Raw genomic sequence first — 23,041 nt, 5'->3', positions numbered from 1 at the left:
TCCTCTCGGCTAGTCCATTTTGTTGAGGAGTGTATGGACACGATTTTTGGTGAATAATCTCATTTAGGTCAAGATAATTTTTGAATTCTTTTGACACATTCTCCCCCGTTATCAGTTCTAAAGATTTGAATATTAGTTTTAAATTGATTCTTAATATAACAATGAAAATTTTTAAAACAGTTAAATACTTCTGATTTTTGTTTTAGAAAAAATATCCAAAAATGTCTACTATAGTCATTTACAAACACAACATAATAGGATACCCCTCCTTTGGATACGACTGGAGTCGGTCCCCATACATCCGAATGTACTAACTCAAATGGGTTCTTAGTTATAAAATGTCTTGGTCCAAAGGGCAAAGACTTTATTTTGCCAAGAATGCAATCTTCACTAACAAAATCTCTTTCTTTATAATTTGAAAGAAATAGAAACAAGTGTAATTTGGTCACGCTAGGATATCTTAGTATTTTGTGCCAAATTTCTATATCTTTTTTTTTCACAAAATTACAAAACGGTAGTTTTGGTAACTCAAGATTGTCCACGACATAGAGATCTCTTCTATGACCTCGCCCAATCAGCTTTTCAGACTGGAGATCCTCTATTAGACAATCATTAGATGAAAATAGTACTTTGCAACCATTGTTCATATTTAAGAAACCGATAAAATATTTAAATTTAATTTTGGTACAACTCTAATATTTGGTATGTGAAAGATTGGATGTTTTTTAAAAATCCCAAAACTTTTGATTTTCAAGGATGTTTCATCGGCAATTGAAATATAAGAGTCATTTGAGTTAAACTTACATTCGAACAATATGGACTCATTTGGTGTCATATGAAAAGAAGCACTGGAGTCAAGGATCCAAGAGGTTTTACCATAGTCACCACTTGTAGATATGGTCACTCCCGAAAAAAAGAGAGCTTGAGGTTTAAGCATGAGTTATAGCACCTCCATTAGTTGAGCCAAAGAGCGCGAGTCAATGCACTTGGAGTCGTCTATATCACTCCTTCCAACCGAAGCAACTCTTTCTTTATGATCATCCTTCTTTCTTTTGAGACAAAAAGGCTTGATATGTCCCGGTTCGTAACAATGATAACAAATTATCTTTTCACCTTTTTTGTATTTATGATCACCCATCTTTTCATTCCTCTCATAGTTGGTGGGGTTTCTTCCATTCTCATTTTTTACAAAATGAGGAGATTTATAGCTTCTGGTATGATTACCTGGCTTTGACATGCCAAGCACGGATTCTTCATCTTTTGAAGCGGAAGGCTTCTTCATTCTATTTTTCTCCATGGTCAATTCTTCAAGAGTTTCTACTATGGATGGTATACCTCCTTTATGAAGGAGAGCCGACTTGGTTCCTTCAAATTAGGGTCTAAGCCCATTAATAAATTGGTAGAAATGCTCTGTTTTAATTTGGTTTTCACAGAGTTCTACATCTTATGGACAATGTCATTTTGGCTCAAGAAGAGTCAATTCATCCCAAAGAAAAGAGAGTGCATTGTAGTATTCCCTAATGTTTGTATCTCCTTGAGTCATGGTTCTTACCTTGTTTTGAACATTACATATATGTGCAATATCTTTAAGACGATATATGTCTTTAAGATATTTTTATGCATCACTAGCGAAATCAAATTTCGCCAAACTAGAACACTTGTGGATGTCCACACTATTGATGAGTCATCCAATTATCTTGGAATGACCCATCCTCCATTCTTTCCATCTTTTTTCATAATCGAAAACGGTTTTACCCATTTTCTCTCCTTGAAGAGACACTTCCTTCCCATTCTCAATTTTTGTAAGAATGAGTTTAGGCTCTTTTTCGGTGCCGTCCACCAAACCCCAAAGTCCTTTTTCCCATATTTTGTGTTTCAATATGGATGCCCACATCACATAGTTTGTATCATTTAGGCGTACGGGAATGGAGATCATTACTTCCCTCTCATTCTCCATTTCTTTACAATGTGAAGAGAAAATGTAGAAAAAGAGACAGTAAAGAAAAGAGGAGAAAGAGAAAGAAAATGTAATACAAGACTTGCTTGAGAGATTATGCGCTTTTCGAAGCAACAATCCACGATTCGTTGTATCCGTCAAACTCACGATTCTCCTCTTAATACTATCACGATATTTCCTCTAAAGAATTTCTTTTGGACCACCAAAGCTTTGACACCATGTAATGAAATTGATCCAATCCAGTAAACATGCAAGAACATACTTTCAATCAAGTAGAATACTTGATTGAATCATCAAACCACCTACACAAGGGTCAAATAAATTTGTTATTGCATAGAGACACTCATAAAATGAGTTGAGAAATACAAGGCCTCTTGTGGCCTATTTATAATACAAGAACCTGGAAGGCAGCAGCCCAAAGTGGCTGTTGGGCTGCTCCCAACGGTCATATTTATGACCGTTGGGCTGCTCCAATTACAAAAAAACAAAAAGAAAAAACAAGTTGTCAGCCCCTAATGGGCTGATGCCTATCACAGTGAAAAGACCGAAATACCCTTGATGGGTATTTCGGTATATAATGAACTATATATATATGAGTGTACATATTTTAAGAGGCATGTACGCCCGTGTCACCAGGGACACACAGCCAAAATGGTGTGTCCTTGTGACATAGGAACTGACCGACTGCCGTTGGGCCAGCATATGGCTGGAAAATGGTCGGAAGTGGTCAAATAGTTTCCTCACCAGACAGCACCATCCTGACCGCTTTCCAGCAACGCATCACCTGAAAACGGTCATGGATTTTTACCTTTTTTTTAAATGTTAGCCATTTTCAGGCTGACCAATGGCCAATAAATAGCCGAAAGCGCCACTGACGGTGGATGGTATCAACTTTGGTACCCAATCTGTCCAAAACCACTGAAACAAGAAGAAAGATGGCTATTCGGTAATAGGGCTGCTCCAAGAGTCATGACTCCCAATTTGAGAAATCATGCAAAACCTCTCTATTATATTAAAACTGTAACACATATCTACTTTTACAATAATACCCCTTCAATACAATAAAAGGAATCAAACAAATATAAGGGGTAAAACAATAATACAAAGAATAAATAACAAAACCAATACAAACATATCCAGGATCCATATATATACAGAAAATTCACACCCTAATAACCTCCCTCAAGTTGTACATGGGTAGAACCATGGACAACTTGGCCTCAGGGTTTTAAAACTCGCCGAGTCAACTCGGTGACTCGCCTGACTCGGCTCGGCTCGGCCCTCCAACAAGTCAACCCGGCAAGGTAAACTCATTTTACGAAAACTCGGCATGACTCGGGCGAGTTTTGGGCACTTTTTTCATTTTTCAAAGGCTATGGGCAATTTTTTCATATGTAAGTGTTTATTTTTCAAAGAACAAATAGCATAATAACAATAGGCTTACCAACTTAATATAAAATCACAAAATTAGTAAAAGTCTATCAAATTTCACATGTCCATCCTTCATTCCTTTTGGTAGCTCCAGGTAAGGAATCAAACCCAATACCCCTCAATGAACAGAGTGAATCCACTAATCCAGCTAACATAACTGATCCCTCATGCAACCATCTCTGCAACAGTGACTTTGTTTGCATATTGATACTGCATACCAGGTGGTTGAAACTTGAAACACAAGATGAAAGTCATCGTTATTCTTCTATATCCTCCATCAGATCCCACTTGAAGTGGCTCCTGTCAAAACTCCAAATCCTCCTCCTAAAGGGTTTGAGTTTATTTCTTTCGTTAAAAGTTCACCATGCCACTACTTACAAAGAACTATATAAGTACACAGGTACATAGAGCAAATGCCCATAAGGAAACTTTGTTGCTGTGAGACCTACACAATAGTTGGCAGCCTGCCAGCCTGTTCAAAACCAACAGCATAAAATGCCCACATTTATCATTATAATATATATACATCACAGCATTCTCATTATCCAAAGCTTATATGCATTTATGTGCAGATATATAAGGCATAGTCCAATCAACTCTACATCAGACAGACGCTTACAAATATCAAGATAAAGTTCAATGTTCCCAAAATTTTGCAAGGATTTTCTGAGGCCCTGCAACACAACAGCTATGTCCATATATTCAGGATGTAAACCATGATCGAGCATGGCTATTAAAGTTCTTGAAGCTAGTAATTAAGTCATTCTTTATATATTGTCTTGAAAGACTTGTTCCTGCTTGTGTAGTTTCTTTAGTAAATGTGAGATTTGAATTAAGAGTAGTTTTACTTGATGTTATTTTACTTATTAATCAATTAAACTAGTAATTAAGTCATTCTACAAACCTTTATATGTTTAAATGACAAATTATATATCGTCTTTCTTTTAAAATCAAAAGTTAACAAAACCCGGTCTGAGTCACTGAGTTGACCCGCCGAGTCACGAGTCAATAAAGAACGAGTCGAGGACCGAGTCACGGGTTTTAAAACCTTGCTTGGCCTTCAAATAGCAGAATCCCTGCTTCATTAATCATTTAGTGTAGAGATCTTCCAGTTGTTCCTCTTACACAGCGTACCTCACATCAATCTCTTGATCTTCAATCTTTATACGAATGAAGGTATGGTCTATTTTGATGTGCTTAGTCTTCCCATGATGCACAGGATTTAAGGATATTTTGATGGCATTTTGGTTATCACAAAATAATATGGATTTTAGAATTTTTTGTCCCAAGTCGATCACCAAATGCCTGATCCACACTAACTCAGATGTGACTGATGCCATAGATTTGTACTCGCCTCAATACTAGATCTCACAATTGCATTATGCTTCTTACTACTCTATGAGACTAAATTTCCTCCAAAAATCATAGTAACAAGAGGTTGACCTGAGTTCGTCAGGATCACCAGCAGCCCATCATTTTTACAGCTTTCATATGCTCTGCCCTGGGCTCATGCATGAATTGAGATACTTGATTCACAACATACACAATGTCAGGATGTGTGAACGTCAAAAATCGCAACATCCCAACTATGCTTCTATAACGAGTAGCATCTTCGTACAACTCCTTTTGTACCCAAATATTTATGTATAACATTAGGGATATGTAAGAGTTTGCAATCATTCATATCTTCCTTGGCTAACAAATCAACATTGTATTTATGTTGGGACAACATAAGACGATCCCCATGCATGTCCACTTTCACACCAAGAAAATACTTCAATCTTCCTAAAGTCCTTCATTTTAAATCTTTTACTTAGGAGATTCTTTATCTGGCTGACATGCTCCTCTGAACCACTTGTGACAATTATGTCATCAACATATCAACAACAAGGTGATGTGGTTTTTACCTTTAAAGATAAATAGTGAGTGATCGAGAGGAGATAGATAAAACCCATACTTTTGAACCTCCAGAGAAAAACTCTCAAACCAAGAACGAGAGGCTTGTTACAAACCATATCCCTTTTTAATCTACAAACATACAAGTCTAGATTCCCTTCATTGTAGCCAGGAGGTTGTTCCATAAAAACCTCTTTCTCGAGATCTTCATGCAAGAATGCATTCTTGACATTTAGTTGACTCAATGACCATCCATGTTCAACTGTTAAAGACAAAATAATTTTGATTGTACCCATTTTAACAATTGTGTTGAATGTTTCATCGTAATCAAGTTCATACTCTTGTGTGAAGCCTTTGACTACAAGTTTGGATATATATTTCTTTATGCTTCCATCAGGTTTATATTTAATCTTATAAACACATGTAGAACCAATAACATTGGTCGTCTCACTATTTCCCAAGTTTGGCACAAAGAACATTAGACAATCTAAAAGACTCAAAGAGATGAAGGGATCAACACCTTTCCAATGTGAGTGAGAGGATGATGAGTTCCATCTCCAACAATAAGAAGACAACCAGCAATAAGAAGACAAAGTGCATATTGCAGACATGCGGATGCTAAGATGGATGTATGGGGTTATAAAAAAGAATAAAATTCAAAATGAATATATTAAAACACGCTTAGGGGTCAGACCAATAAAAGACAAAATAAGTTAATGCCGTTTAAGATGGTTTGAACATGTTGCAAGAGAAACTCTCACGGCTCCTCTGAGAAAGGTTGACATGGTACAAGTAGAAGGAACTACAAAAAGAGGAAGAACTGAAAACTTGAAAGGAGACAATTAGAGGTGACACGGAGGATTGTAAAAGTGACTGAAGTTATAGTTCTAGATAGACAAGAATGGAGAAATAGGACTCACAAAGCTGACCCCATGTAGTTGAGACAAGGCTTGATGATGAGGATGAGGATGATGAACAATGTCCTTAATCCCCAATTGTTTGATCTTGCTTTCCTTACGCTTGAAAACAACCATAAAAACCAAACACTTGTTGAACTGGCAACAGTTAAAAATCTACAAAATCCAGCCTATCTTAGATTTGACAGCAAGAAATTGCCATAAGTTCAAATTTTTACCCCAAATTCCTTTTCAGAACAGTGCTACGGCTTTGATTGACCATCAATCTCAAGAGACAGACTTTGAGAAGGAAAACTATGATGCAACACTGTTCAATGAAGAATCATAAGTACAATACATAAAAATATTAGGTACATGTGGCAATAGTCACATAAAGAAACTACATTCGGAAACCTTTTCACAACTGTATTTTATGCATCCAGCATGGCATGCGCATGAATTTGTCTGCAACAAAACAGTTCTTAGATATCTCAACTTGGCCGATCTTTGCAAAAGTTTCACAACTGAAAAAGAGACTAATTCCCCTTCTCACGTACTTGAATCAGAAATATTAAATTGACTTATTAGACAATTATAACCTAAGAGAGGCTTCTTCCACACTTCACCTATTTGTCTACATACAACAGGAGAAAGTTCCTTTTATGACAAAATGTCCATAAAGATCATCTAAGCTTTTTCTTAAAGAATATGACCGGTTCATATTTTTTGGCAATGCTCTGTGATTCAGAAACTTATTTTGCTAGATTGGCCGAACTGGGGTTTGGAGAGATCTATGGCTAACTCGTTGCAACAGGGTATAGTGGCACCATATGCAAGATACAGAGAGGTAATAGATCAATGTTACTTTGGAAATGATGGCACACATGGTTGGAGAGAAAGGATTATTTGAAGAATTCATGTAAGCACTCCATCACTAACCTTCATACTCGACCATCTCAAGATTTTTGTGCAAGAGACCAGAGGACAGTCTTGAGTGGCTTGGATTAAATCGGACCACAAAAGTGTTGGTGGTGTAATAGTTGTAATGAAGTATGCGGAAAAATAAAGAATGCTAAAGGCATTCACAATGACCAACAATGGTCCAATACACGAGAGATAATAGCCAAGTCCACTGTAGGACAACATAAACAAACCTTGAGAAAGGCACAAACTAAAAAAGAATACTCTTTATTAAAAGAGAGAGCTCTCAAGCATGAACAATACAAAGGGGTTCACCCCCATTTATACACCCCAAAAGGGGTCTCAAAAGGAGAGCCAAAAGCGGGCTCCCATAGAGTCGTTGGGAGCCCCCAACGGTCACAAATGTGACCGTTGGGGGCCCCAACGACTCTATGTGGGGCCCCTTTTAGGTTGGATTTTGAGAAAAAATAAAAAAGGAAAAAAAGAAAAAGAAAAGAAAATAGTTGTTTGCTAAAACAACTATGTGAAAAGATGATAATACCCCTACCGGGTATATATATATATATATATATATATATATATATATATATATTTTATTTTTTTTATTTATTTATTATTATTTATTTATTTTTTATTTTTTATTTATTTATTTATTTATTTATAGACAAATATATATATATATTGTAACACCCCCCCCCTCAAACTTTACGGGAAGATGACCGAAAGTTTGCCAAGAAAAAACATGAAACGAGGAGCAAGAAGAGCTTTACTGAAAAAATCCGCTAATTGATACTCTGATGTGACATATGGCATAGTAACTGTTCCTCGTAGGTACTCATCACGAACATAGTGACAGTCCATCTCTATATGTTTGGTGCGCTCATGGAAGGTGTGATTACTGACAATGTAAATGACACTTTTGTTGTCACAACATAGCTTTGAAGCCAAACAAGTTTCATTGCAGTAGTTGTCATAGCCCGGTATTCAGCTTCAGTAGAGGATAGTGAGACTTTCTGTTGCTTCTTGCATCTCCAAGCAATTAAGGAATCTCCTAAGAAAACACAGAAGCCAGTAGTTAAGATTTTATTATTAGGATTACCTCCCCAATCTGCATCAGTATAAGCAAGTAAACCCAAAAGAAGAAGATGAGGATAGAAATAGCCTTTTAGTTATGGTGTTTTTGATGTATCGAACAACCCGGAGCACGGCACTCATGTGCACAGTTGTAGGAGCATGCTGAAATTGGCTAGCAGAGTGAACAACATGAGCGATGTCAGGTCTGGTGATAGTCAGATATGTGACAAATCCAATGAGTTGTCTGTAGGGTGTAGGATCTTCTAGAAGAATCCCATCTTTCAACCTTAATTTTGTATTAATTACTTTTGGAGTCTTCACCTTTTTATCTGTGACAGTATATATCCTTGGGGAGAATATGCAATTTCAATGCCGAAAAAATATCTAAGAAAACCTAAATCAGACATGTCAAAACTATCTTTTAACATATTTTTAACATTAAGAATACTAATTTTATCATTTCCTGTGATAATCATGTCATCAACATAAAGCAATAAGATAACAATACTATTACCTGCACTTTTGACAAACAGAGCAATGCCAGTATAACATGAACGAAATCCTAATTTAATCATGATATCACTAAAACGATCATACCAAGACTTGGAGGCTTGTTTAAGACCATATAAGGCTTTTAAAAGTTTAAGAGTTTGACCTTGTCCAATATTAACTCCAGGCAGTGGATTCATGTATACTTCTTCATTTAGATTTTCATTTAAAATGCATTTTTCACATCGAGTTGATATATAGGTCATTTTTTAGTTGATGCGACAGCTATTAAGGTTCTAGCACTTGTCATTCTAGTTACAGGGGCAAATGTTTTCTCGTAGTCAATTTCATATTCTTGCAAATAACCCTTAGCAACTAATCTGGCTTTATATCTTTCTAAGGATCCATCGCTTTTGGTTTTAATTTTAAAGACCCGGCGGCATCCAATAGGTTTATTATGTGGAGGAAGCTTGACTATTTCCCAATTATTAGCCTTTTTTAGAGCATCTAATTCTATCTTCATTGCTTCATTCCAGTGAGGTAGAGTTTTGGCTTGATTATAATGAGTGGGTTTATAGTATGAGTGTAAGGCTATTAGGCATGCCCGATAATTGGGTGCAAGAGACTCATACGACACAAACCTATTGGGTGGAATGAATTCTCTAAAAGATCGCCTAACGAGGATTTCTTCCACGGATTCGGTAAGTTTAGAAAATTTCTCCAAGGCACTAATAGGCCTTTTTTGTTCTCTTCGAGTATAAACATGAATATTTTCATTATTAGTATCACCATTATGTGGTGATATTTCAATATTGGATACTTCACAAGTATCATCTATACTTTCAAGATGATTCATAGAATCATCACATATATCATCTATAAGATCATGTAGTCAATTTCATTTGGTTTATCTAGCTTTTCAAGTCCATTTTCATCTTCCAAAAAAGTCACGTCTTTTGAAACATATAGTTTGTTATTCTTAAAATCAAAACACCTATAACCTTTTTTATTTTCCCCATAACCTAAAAAAATACATTCAATTGCTTTTGAAGACAACTTATCCCTCTTATGTGAGAGAACAAAGCATTTACAATCAAAGATGCGAAGGCGATTGAAGTTGGGAGAAAATTTAAAAAGTTTTTCATAAGAAACATTCTTTAATTTAGAAGAAGGCATTCGATTGATTAAGTATATTGAAGTTAAGACGGCTTCAGCCCAAAAAAAAAAATTGGAATATTTTTAGAAATAAGCAGTGTTCTAGCGGTTTCTATAATATGTCTATGTTTTCTTTCTGCTAGTCCATTTTGTTGTCGAGATGGCAAATTCCATTTTGTTTTAAATAATTTTGAAATTCATTAGACAAATATTCTCCACCGAAATTGAATCTAAGAATGGATATATTACTTTGAAATTGATTTTGTATTTTCATATGAAAGTCTTTAAAAAAAGAGAATACTTCTGATTTATGATTGAGAAAATAAATCCAAACATAACGAGTAAAGTCATCAATAAAAGTGACATAGTATAAGTAACCACCTTTAAACATGACCGGAGATGGACCCCAAACATCTGAGTGCACCAATTCAAAAGGTCTTGCGGAAAGAAATGTTCTAGTTGGAAATTAAATAGACTTCATTTTTTCAAAAAATGCAATCTTTGCAATTAATGTCATTTGCTTTACAAAATTTGTTTCCAAATGAAAAAAGATACATTTTTGAATAACTTGGATGTTCAAGTCCTTTATGCCAAGTTTTCATGCTTTTGTCTTGGACATAAGTACAAAAAGAGTTTGTAGGAAGGTTTAGATGATCCATATAATAGAGGTCCCCCTTACTATGGTCATGCCCAATCCGCTTCCCGGACTGGAGATCATGCACAAAGCAATCGTTAGATGATAAAGATATTTCACATCCATGGTGGGCAATTTGGGAAACCGAAAAGATATTCAAATTTAACTTTGGAACAACTCTTACTTTTGGAACAAAAAGGTTTTGAGAATTTTTAGAATTAAGTGTTTCACTACTTGTGATTTTTAAAAAAGTTCCATCGGTCGTAGAAACACATGAACTTTTAGAATGGGTGCCCACATCGGTTAATGCATTTTCATGTGGTGTCATATGAAAGGATGCTCCGGAGTCTAAAATCCAAGAATACGTACGGGGTGATGATGTAGATGCAATCGCCGCACCCGATGTGGAGGAAGTAGCTTTGAGAATTTGTTGTAGAGCCATAGATATTTGACCAAGTGTTTCTTTGAGGTCGACACTCTTGCCCTCATCTTCTTTGATGGTAGAGGATTCTTCAAGGGACGCCACCTTAGGCTTGAATGTTTCATTTAGCTTTGGGCAAGCAGGTTTAATATGACCCGACTCATAGCAATGATGACATATAATCATCTTTCTTCCTCCACTATTGTTTCCATGTTTTCCAAAATGAGGTGGTTTATAGGTTTTAACATTATTACCGGGTTTGGATACGGCAAGCACTTCATCAATGTTCTTACTCATGCCAAGCCTAGTTTCCTCTTGTGTGATTTCGGCAATAGCGTCTTCAATTGGTGAGAAAATAGATCTATGAGGAGTGATGACCTTGCTCAAATTCGGGACGTAGTCCAAACAAAAATTGGAACAATCGATCTTGTTTCTTTTGTTTTTGCCTCAGATCAATATCCTTCATAGCTACCGATTTTGGCTCTAAAAGAACCAACTCATTCCATAGTGGATTTAAAGCACTATATTAATCTTGTATACTTGAATCACCTTATTTGGTGGTTCTAATTTTGTCTTACAAAAAATATGTTCTTGCAAGGTCTTTTTTTGTATACATACCCTTCGTAAAGAACCAAGCCTCATTGGCTCGACGAAATTTAGCTATATTAGGACATACCTTGAGTTCGACATTATTCATGAACCAAGCAAGGATGCGTGGTTGCTCTCCCAATCTTCAACTTTCTTTTGGTGGTCCTTCAATGGCTTTGAGACGAGCATCTCCCTCAAGAGTTTTTTTATGACCTCCTTCCATCTTAGTGAGCTCCAATTGGGGTTCCGGAATAGAACCCATAACATAACCCCAAAGTTTTTTACCTTTGAGGTTGTTCTCCATTGCCGACGCCCGCATCATGTAGTTCTTTTCATTGAGCTTGAAGGATAGGTCGATTTTGGATTCCATGATGTCACCAAGAAAAGTGAAGGATAGAGACAAAGAATGTGAAAATGAATATCACGCTTCTTCCTCTAAGAACCGAATGGCTTTGATACCATGTAATGAAGCATGAAAAAAATAAAGAATGCTAAAGGCATTCACAATGACCAACAATGGTCCAATACACAAGAGAGATAATAGCCAAGTCCACTATGGGACAACATAAACAAGCCTTGAGAAAGGCACAAACTAAAAAAGAATACTCTTTATTGAAAGAGAGAGCTCTCAAGCATGAAGAATACAAAGGGGTTCACCCCTATTTATACACCCCAAAAGGGGTCTCAAAAGGAGAGCCAAAAGGAGGCTCCCATAGAGTCGTTGAGAGACCCCAATGGTCACAAATGTGACCGTTGCAGGCCCCAACGACTCTATGTGGGGCCCCTTTTGGGTTGGATTTTGAGAAAAAAGAAAAAAGAAAAAAAGAAAATGAAAAAATGAAAAGAAAAGAAAATAGTTGTTTGCTAAAACAACTATGTGAAAAGACGATAATACCCTTATCAGGTATTTTATATGTATATATATATATATTAACAATAGTATCATTTGTACTTTCTCCAGGTTTTGCATTTGTTCTCGATTTTGTTTTTTTATAGAGTGACTCCTAGTCACCTAGGTACTATTTCTAGCATTAATGCTAGTTTACTTTCCTTCATCAATTTTAGGATCATTAAAGAGGTGCTTCTATTACCATTAATATATCTGGCAACAATGAAGATGAAGCGCATTACCATTGATGAGATTTAGATAGAGGGATTCCCTTGCCAAGATCTTTGCAGTTTCAAATCTCCATGAAGTCCAACTAACTTTAGCTCGTGATTCCTCATAAAATGTTTGCAGAAGTCTCCCAAGTGTGAAACACATTCACAAACATTGAACTGATTAGCTCATCCATAATAGACAGAGGAGTTGGATCTGGTTCGGTCCATTGATTTTAGTGTTTCTGTAGCTCACTGCAAATGCTTTTGTGTCAACTCATGGAGTTTCTACTCTTAGAACCTCAAGTAAACCAAAATGAGTTGGATTTATAATGATAGTACAATTGAAAGTAAGAACACAAACGTAAAGTTATAAAAGGAGAAACAATCACCACCTCCTTTATTTGTAAAACATTTTTCTTTGGTTCATGCTTCTGAAACAGAAAGTGTGAAATTGTCTACGAAGAGACAATACGCATACAAGCATGAATACTTTATAAAAGAAGTGCGCGAAAGCACTCTCACAACACTTGAACAAAATACGCAAAAAGCGTATAAATAATAAACATGCAATAATGCATGTATTTCATAAAACGGAAGCAAATGCTTGAGACTCTCAAGCTTGGTAAAAACAAGGGGGAAACACCCCTATTTATACAAGAGAAGGAAGGTGCAAAGGGGGGCTCCCAAAGGACTCGTTGGGGAGCCCCCAACGGTCACATTTGGGCCCCAACGACTCTATTGGGGGACCCCCAATGCACCTTTTTATGAAAAGAATAAAGCAAAAATAAAAGGAAAAAAGAAATGCAAAAATAAAGGAAAAATTACAGCATATTCCAAAATGGATATGCGCAAAACAGGAAATTACAATAATACCCTTTTAGGGTAAAATAAAGAAAAAATAAAAAAGGTATATAAATATATATAATTATATATATGGAGATACGTATACATATAATAATTATATGTATACGTATCTCTATGTATATAAGTATATATATTTATACTTACAACACAAATTTTGGAGATACATTTTAACACCCCCCCTCAAACTTACGGTGCGATAACCGCAAGTTTGTCAAGAAGGAAATGAAATCTGGGCGAACATAGTGCTTTTGTGAAGAAGTCTGCAAGTTGATACTCAGACGTCATGTATGGTAGATCAATGACCTTCTTCAAGTATTCTTCTCGGACATAATGGCAGTCCATTTCTATATGCTTTGTTCGCTCGTGAAAGGTGTGATTCTTGGCAATATAGATTGCACTTTTATTGTCACAGCACAACTTTGTTGGTTCTCTGATAAATATTCTCATATCTTCCAAAAGGCGTCGAATCCATACAATTTCCATGGTGGTGGATGTCATGGCTCTATATTCAGCTTCAGTGGATGACAGAGAGACCTTCTGTTGCTTTTTACATCGCCATGAAATCAAAGATTCACCTAAGAAAACACAAAAACCAGTGGTGGAGTGACGGTTACTAGGGTCACATCCTCAATCTGAGTCAGTATAAGCAAGTAATTTTAAATCAGAAGAAGAAGATAGAAATACTCCCTTATTTACTGTGCCCTTCAAGTATCTAATGATGCGAAGGACAACACTCATATGAACGGTTGTGGGAGCGTGCTGAAACTGACTGGCGATGTATATAGCATGTGACAAATCAGGTCGAGTAATACTAAGATACATTAAAGAACCTACCAACTGTTTGTAAGGGGTAGGATCGGTTAAGGGAATACCATCGTCAATCTTCATTTTTGCTCCCACAACTTCAAAAGTTTTGCATACTTTGTCATCAGAAATCCTGGATCTGTCAATAATCTCACAAGCAAGTTTAGACTGAGATAGAAAATAGCCACGTTGTGAATAGGCAACCTCAATTCCAAGAAAATATGTCAGAAAACCCAAGTCTGACATCTCAAATTTTGAAGTCAAGACGGACTTAATACCCTTGACTCCTTGAACATCATCACCTGTAATTAACATGTCATCAACATAGAGTAATAATATTACAATCCCTGCATTAGATTTTCTAGTAAATAGAGCAGTGTCAGTATAACACGAGGAGAAACCATTTTTCAGCATTACACTGGTAAATCTGTCATACCAGGCTTTGGGAGCCTGTTTCAAACCATAGAGGGCCTTTCGAAGACGAAGAACTTTACCTTTAGGAATTTTCATGCCTGGTGGAGCATCCATATACACTTCTTCGTTAAGATCAACAACAACAACAACAACTACGCCTTCATCCCAAAACAATTGGGGTCGACGATATGAACCAAAAAAGAAAATCATTTTGGGTCTTCCACATGAATCCTTCTCCTCCAATCATTTCTATCCAATGACATGTCCTCGGTGAGGTTCAAAGCATACATATCCTTTTCTATCACCTCCATCCATGTCTTCCTAGGCCTACCCCGCCCTCTTTTAACTAATATATTTTCCCATTTCTCCATCCTTCTAACTGGAGCATCATTAGGCCTTCGCCGAATATGTCCAAACCATCGTAAACGATTCTCTCTCATCTTATTTTCAATGGGTGCAACGCCTACCTTCTTACGTATCTCCTCGTTCCGAATCTTATCTTTTATTGTATTCTCACACATCCATCTCAGCATACGCATCTCAGCTACACTCATTTTTTTAATATGGTGTCTCTTGGCAGCCCAACATTCCGTACCATATAGTAAAGTGGGCCTAATAGTCGTCCTATAAAACTTTCCCTTCAACCGCAATGGCATTCTATGATCGCACAATACTCCAATTGCACTTTTCCATTTCATCCACCCAACCTTTATCCTATGATTTACATCTCCATCAATTTCTCCATACTTTTGAATGATAGATCCCAAATATCACTATTTAAAAAAGCATTTTTCACATCCATTTGAAAAATGTTCCAATTTTTAATAGATGCAATAGTAATAAGACATCTAACTGTAACCATTCGGGCTACAGGAGCAAAAGTTTTTTCATAATCAATTTCATACTCTTGCCCATACCCTTTAAAAACTAAGTGAACTTTATACCTTTCCAAGGATCTGTCGCTTTTAGTTTTAACCTTAAAGACCCATCGACAACCTATAGTTTTCTTTCCTATGGGTAGAGTTTGGAAATCTCAAGTTTCAGCCCTTTTTAAAGCATTAAGTTCATTTTGTATGGCTTCTTGCCATTCTATACATTTTTTAGCTTCTTCAAAATTCCTTGGCTCAAAATAAGAGTGAATGGCACTAAGACAAGCCCTATACCGGGGTGAAAAAGAATTAAAAGAGACAAAACGAGTTGGCGGTCTCCTATTCCTCTCAGATCTTCGGTGATCGAGAGTAGGAACAAGCTCACTATATTGGTCACTTGAAATCCTGTTTTCTTGATCATTGAGAGGATTATGTTCTTCAACATCACCATCATTTTCCTCATCGTGGTTTGACAATATATCATCACTAGATATATCATCATTACTAACCAATAAATCAAAAAGGAATGAATAATCAAAATTTTCTTGTTGAGAAACATTTTTTCAAATCCACTTTCATTTTCTAAAAACGTTACATTTCTAGAGACATAATTTATCATCTCGAAGATCATAGCAACGAAACCCTTTTTGAGTTTCGGAATACCCAAGAAAGGCGCAGGGGATAGCTTTGGGAGAGAGTTTGTCATTTTTATCCGTAAGTATAAAACATTTACACCCAAAAACACGTAACCTATTATAATCAGGTTCAAGCTTATATAAGATCTCAAAAGGGGATATTTTTCCTAATATCCTAGATGATAAGCGATTTATCAGATAAACAGAAGCGAGAGCTGCTTCAGCCCAAAAAAATTTAGGAATGTTTTGGGAAATAAGCAGGGTCCTAGTGGTCTCAATGATGTGCCTATGTTTTCTTTCGGCCAACCCATTCTGTTGAGGGGTTTTAAGACAAGACCTTTGGTGAATAATTCCGTGATCCTCAAGATATATTTTAAATTGGTTGGAGAGATATTCTCCTCCAGAATCACTTCTAAAAATCTTTATATTACTGTTGAATTGATTCTTGATCATTGAGTGAGGTTTTAAAACATGTAAAAACTTCATGTTTGTACTTAAGGAAATAGATCCATGAATACCTGGAGAAATCATCCACAAAAATAACATAGTAAGAAAAGTCTCCTTTTGAAACAACAGGTGCGGGTCCCCAAACATCGAAATGAACAATTTCGAAGGTTTTAGATGAGAACATAGTTCTTTGCTCAAAAGGTAAACTTTGCATTTTTCCGAGAATACAATCATTACAGGAAAATGAACTTTTACATAGATCCTTTACAAAATGTAAATAAGATAACTTGGTGATATTAGGGTGACCAAGTCTTTTGTGCCCCATGTTTATATCTTTGTTCCGGGCAACATTACAAAAAGATTTTGGAACTTGAAGAGATTCCATATAGTATAAGTCTCTTTTTCTAAAGTCTTCCCCAATCAATTTCCCGGACCGGCGATTCTGTATTAAACATTTGTCACATGAAAATTTAATATCGCATCCATGGTCTGAGAGTTGAGAAACAGAGAGAAGGTTTAAGTTAAGTTTAGGTATAAATCTAATTTTTGGAATAAAAAAATCTTGAGTTTCAAAATTACATATTCCTTTAATTTCAAGAGAGGTTCCATCCGCAGTGGAAACAAAGGATGGAGAAACATTTTTTGAATAATCGGAAAGTGAAAACATGTTTGGGGACATATGAAAAGATGCACCTGAGTCCAAAAGCCAAGAGACTTTACCTGGAATGGAAGAAGTAGACACGGCGGCACCGGATGTAGCTCCCTTGAGAAGAGGTTGAAGGGCTTCCACTATTTGATTCAACGAGAGTGACCCACTTGATGATGCCTCTTCCTTTTGTGGTACACCGGTGGTGGCCATAGCGAGAAGCTTCTTCCATTTGGGACATACGGGCTTGATAAGCCTCGGTTCTTTACAAAAATGACAAATAGTCTTGCTATAGTCCCTCTTTCCTCTTTATCCACCATCTCCTCCTTGATTTTGGAATTTAAAATGAGGAGGACGATAGGTCTTTACATTATTTCCGGGTTTTGATATGGCATTGACCTCATTGTTTTCTTCATGATTACAAGGAACCACAAGAACATTTGATCCTTGTTTACATAAATTCATACGAGTCTCCTCACTACTTAATTTGGTGAGAACATCTTCAAGAGAGGGAGGAGTAAATGAGGATAGAAGTGATGACCTTATTTGCTCAAATTTCGGTCTTAACCCATCAAAAAATTGAAGAAACGATCTTCTTCAAGTTGCTTGTGACGGAGTTCAATTGCCTCTCCACTCCATTTTGGTTCAAGCATAGAGAGCTCATCCCAAATAGAGGAAAGGTCGGCAAAATATTCCCTAATAGACATTTCACCTTGAGTAAGGGAGAGGGCCTTCTTTTGAAGGTAATACTTATGGGATAGATCTCTTGATGTATACATTTTTTCGAGATAATGTCAAGCTTCCGATGCTTTTTTGAACTTGATAATGTTGGCATTAATCTTTGTTTCGACGGATGCGAAGAACCAAGAAAGAATCTTAAAGTTCTTCATTTCCCATTCGTCGTGCTTCTTGGAGTATTCTTCAAGAGCTTTGATCCTTTCCTCTCCCTCAAGAATCTTGATTTCACTTCCATCCATTACGGTTATTTTGGGTTCCGGTTCCGGAATTGTGCCTTGCACATAACCCCACAATCCTTTTCCTTTTATGTGAGCCTCCATGTTCCCGGCCCAAATATGATAGTTGGACCCATTCAACTTGAAGCCAAGGGCAAAGTGAGACTCTTTCTCACCCATTAATGCGTAAAGAGAAGAAGAAAAAGGGCGTACCAACACAATGTTTCAACTTCTAGCTTGCACAAGATCTTTCTAAAATATTTGAGAAGCAAGATCCACCACTTCAATCTCTAAAGATCCGAAGGCACGGTTTTCGAGGCACTCAAAAAAAAGAGAATCCCACGATCTTCAATCACCAACCGAGCTCTGATACCATGTGAAATTGTCTACGAAGAGACAATACGCATACAAGCATGAATACTTTATAAAAGAAGTGCACGAAAGCACTCTCACAACACTTGAACAAAATACGCAAAAAACGTATAAATAATAAACATGCAATAATGCATCTATTTCATAAAATGGAAGCAAATGCTTGAGACTCTCAAGCTTGGTAAAAACAAGGGGGAAACACCCCTATTTATACAAGAGAAGGAAGGTGCAAAGGGGGGCTCCCAAAGGAGTCGTTGGGGGCCCCCCAACGACTCTATTGGGGGACCCCCAATGCACCTTTTTATGAAAAGAATAAAGCAAAAATAAAAGGAAAAAAGAAATGCAAAAATAAAGGAAAAATTACAGCATATTCCAAAATGGATATGCGCAAAACAGGAAATTACAATAATACCCTTTTAGGGTAAAATAAAAAAAATAAAAAGGTATATAAATATATATAATTATATATATGGAGATATGTATACATATAATAATTATATGTATACGTATCTCTATGTATATAAGTATATATATTTATACTTACAACACAGATTTTGGAGATACATTTTAACAGAAAGAATGAACATTTCACTGAGATAAGGACTGTCTTATTTAAAAAAAATGAATAGAAATTCATGCATCCTAACACTACTAAGCAACTTCAGTCATCAGAGAACAAAATGGTATTAACATAAGATCACAAATCACAAACAATTCAACTTGGTTTAATCTATTTTCATCTCTATTTTATATAATAGTTCCTACTCACCGTCACAAAATTTGAAAAAGTTCCGCACAGTTACAGGTTCAAGCTTTTCATGCATAAGTAGCAAAAAGATTAAGAGAAAGGAGGAATTAAAAGTTATGACACTTACGTTCAGAGTATGGAGTAATGCAAGCTTCCATTGGCACACCCCATACGGCATCTGGATCATCATCAGGTTTACACATAGGTGGCTGAGTACCAGGTGCTCTTTTCATGTAACAATCATTTGTAAGAGGCTTCACCCAAATGACAGTCTGATCTCTTTTGGAAGCAACTTTCCAACACATGCGTTCAACAAGATCACTCATTTGTCGCCAGATCCGGAGATCCTCCTCATCCTGTGCATAGGCTTCTGGAGACGAGTAAAAGAAATAGCCACCTGGTCTCAGCAACCTGTCTAACTCCAACAGAAGTATTCCATCCCTCTGAAGCCAATCAATCCGACATCGAGAACAATGTGCAAATTCAAATGATCTGCTTGGATAAGGGAGCCTCTTTGTTCCCAGTACACCAAGAAATGCAGGTATACCTCTTTCCAATGCAAACTGGATCTGATTCTGATGTACATCATTGGGTGCTAATGACATTGCAATTATATCTGAGGATAGAAGATATGCTCCAAAGCTTGCAACTCCACAGCCGACATCAAGAACAGTGCGGATATTCCCATTGTTATTTAGAATATTCTCACTGAAGTTGAGCATCTGCCAATTTGATCAAACACTAGATAAATTGCATAACACTTGAAGGTGACAGCATGTATAAGTAATTCACTAAAAGATGTTTTTAAAGTGTGCACTCATGGGTCTTACATTTGCTAGTGAGGAAATGTACTTATCAGCACCATAATGGAAGTGGGTACCGCCACCAGGAAATACAATCTTCTCACCCTTCACGACCATCCAATTCTGATCAGACTTTTCATGGGCAAGGTGAGTGTGAGGTATGTTCGCTTTCCAGACTTCATCTCTGCTTTGGGGCCATTTGATTGGGATCTTCAATATACAGTTGCCACATAAAAAGGGAAAAATATGACTAAGACACCCAAAGAAACATATAGTAGAGAGGCATTCTAAAACACATGAAATCAGGACTAAATCACTGAATCAAATATATATAATAGAAGCAATTTTGAGAAATACGGCAAGGTTATTATGGCTCAGTCACTGCTTGACATTCTTTAAATTGCATGGTTTGGACATATTTCTTAGGATGCTTAAGCTGATGGAGCATGAAATTATTGTTTCACATACTAAACAGTCATCCCATCACCACAATCAGACTTGATTCAAAGCAAAGTGCACATTATATGGAAAAAATCAAAGGTGGATGTGATGTTTTTTTACCAATGAGTTTAATCATAGATGCCATGGCATATAAAAGGCCAAAGAGTGTTGAAACACGCACAATATCAACAGTTTTCCTATTCTCACCTGGTACCCTGAAGGCGGAGGGATCAAACAATTATAACGCCGGTCAGCAGGAGGGCAATGTCTCTCATAGTGCTCCATCAGGTTCAGGTCCAGCTTCAATCTCAACTGGTATATGAGATTTCTATCTAGGCAAGGAATAAGCTCCGAATGCCGATCATCGCAAACCTTTACACGCATAAAACAATCTACAACAGTAAGCTGATAATTGTGAAACAGTAACCGCTCTTAAGTACCAATATGGTGGCAGCAGGAATAACTCACAGGAAAGCTTTTGAGAACAAAATCAACATCAACATCCTCCGTCCCGAGCCTGGAATCCTCTTCAGTCCGAACCCCATCAACGGAATCAACCTCTTCATCCCCACCCAAATAGGAGGATCCTAACTTTCTTAGTGATCTCCCATACTCAAAAGCCGACGCGCCGTGGTTCCCTCCAGATCCAAAGAATGATCCGTAGTATACAAATATGAAACAGAGAAGAACTGCCACGACGCATAAGGAAGTGACCAAGCTCTTCTTTTGCGCTCCATCCAGCCGACTCCTCATCATCTTGGTACTAGCTGATCCTAGCACAGTTACAAACAGAATTCAGAAACCTCGAAGCAAAGGCCCAAGATCAGAAACCCCACGCTTCCCCGTATATCCTACCCTTCAAGATCTACGACCCCATCGAGTTAGATCGGAAGAAGTCAGGCCTAAGAGACCGGACCCTGTTCAAATACAACCCAGAAATCTCAGACCAGATATGCAAAAAAAGAGTGAACGCAACAAGCGAACTTAAAAAGTGAGCAGCTAAACGAGAGTTACAAATGATGAAGACGGTCAAATTTCAAGCATTTCCCCCATCTTCTCAAGCATTAAACTTTTCTATCTTGAATCCCAGCACAAACTCAGACTATTGAAGTTTAATTAGAATGTTAAAAATAATTACTTACTCACTCATGACTTTCCACTTTCCAGCGCTAAAGACTCGGAAATTTCACGAGTGTGAACACGTCAAGAAGGCCACCGACAACGCGCATAGTGCGTATAATTATAAATGCCTTGTCAGTTAGCGATGGGGAAAACACACAAACACCCACTCACACACGCACAAAGGCACACAACACAAATAGGAAAAAAAAAGTACGCCCATTCTTCTCGCTAAATAAAAAAAACCGTTTCAATTTCAAGTTAAATAACGTCAAAAACAGAGAAAAATCCAGATTTCACGAATTAACCCTAGCAGACACAAGGAACGACTCTGCAAAGCTTCCAGCATCCAGGATTTCGGAGAAAATAAAAAGAAAATTAATATGAGAAATCCAAATATTCACTCCAAACCCTAGAATTCATCGCCAAGATTAACAAAGCACTTCCAGATGCGAAATTATCCTTAAACAATGAAAACAAGAGCCATGACACAACAATTCACACCTTCACTCCAGAACGAAAACTAAAACGCAGATCGGAAAAGTGGAAAAAGGAGCAATATCTACAAAATTGGAGAAATAGATCACAAAATCTTCACCGTTTCACCGAGGGATTCGTAGATCCGGAAAAACTCTGGAAAAAGAAATGAAGAAAATATACACACAGAGTTAAACACTACATCCGACCCCAAACGAACCCCGATTCCGAAACTTAACCACGCATTTGCCAAAATTTGATCGGCCAACGCTAGATTCAGAAGATTCCCAGAGAAAGAGAGAGAGGCGCTTACAGTTGGATTCGATCCTCCTTCGACCTAAACGATCCACAGAACGATGCCAGAAACCCTAGATCTCATTGGCGATCGAGCTCCAGAGAGAGCTCCCCCAACGGGCACAAAGGACGAATCAGAAGGGAGAGTGACGACTAACGAGCCAGAGAGGGAGGGAGGGAGAAATAAAGAGCGAGTGAGAGAATGAGAGGTCAGATCAGGTACTACGTCAAAACACAAAATTTTTGTGTTTTCGAATCATGACCATCCATAATCTTGATCTTCATGCAAGCATGACAACCGCATTTCTGTTGGGCCCCCCACAGTTTTACAATGAATGTCAGTAATAAAAAGGCTATGGACGGTGTGAAAAGATCAGGTGCAATATGATTGCACAAATATATGTGCATTAAGCACCCGATTACCCTCCATCTTGGGATAGGGCCTGCCTGATCCGGAGTCACGATGGACGGTGGTGATTTCAAAACACAAAAAATCTGTGTTCTGAGATATCACCTGATCTGAACTCCATTAGAGGCGTGGATTTCCGCCTACGCCCTTTTATACTACGGAGGGTCGGCATACGCATGACGG

General features: G+C 37.2%; 1 protein-coding gene across 4 annotated transcripts in view; it reads right to left on the bottom strand.

Annotated features, from left to right (window-relative positions):
- Positions 1-22,769, bottom strand: part of LOC149819513 (putative methyltransferase PMT8) — a 30,291-nt gene extending 7,522 nt beyond the window's left edge. Inside the window, exons 1-6 of one of the 4 annotated variants that reach the window (XM_089985327.1) lie at positions 22,469-22,597; positions 21,415-21,476; positions 21,028-21,332; positions 20,767-20,931; positions 20,146-20,328; positions 19,443-20,037 (exon numbers count right to left, since the gene is read on the bottom strand). In XM_089985327.1, the coding sequence (XP_089841453.1) occupies positions 19,443-20,037; positions 20,146-20,328; positions 20,767-20,931; positions 21,028-21,315 (1,231 nt within the window). In that variant the 5' untranslated portion in view covers positions 21,316-21,332; positions 21,415-21,476; positions 22,469-22,597. Of the gene's footprint in view, positions 1-19,442; positions 20,038-20,145; positions 20,329-20,766; positions 20,932-21,027; positions 21,333-21,414; positions 21,477-21,701; positions 21,734-22,468 lie in introns of those variants that run through there. The other 3 variants (XM_089985329.1, XM_089985326.1, XM_089985328.1) reach the window with 3 other exon arrangements.
- Between the last annotated feature and the right edge of the window lie 272 nt (positions 22,770-23,041).

Source organism: Nuphar pumila, chromosome 13 (genome assembly GCF_984573655.1).
Source record: "Nuphar pumila chromosome 13, dmNupPumi1.hap1.1, whole genome shotgun sequence".
Lineage (NCBI taxonomy): Eukaryota > Viridiplantae > Streptophyta > Magnoliopsida > Nymphaeales > Nymphaeaceae > Nuphar > Nuphar pumila.
The sequence above is the reverse complement of the archived record's forward strand: the minus strand, read 5'-3'. Positions and strand labels throughout refer to the sequence as shown.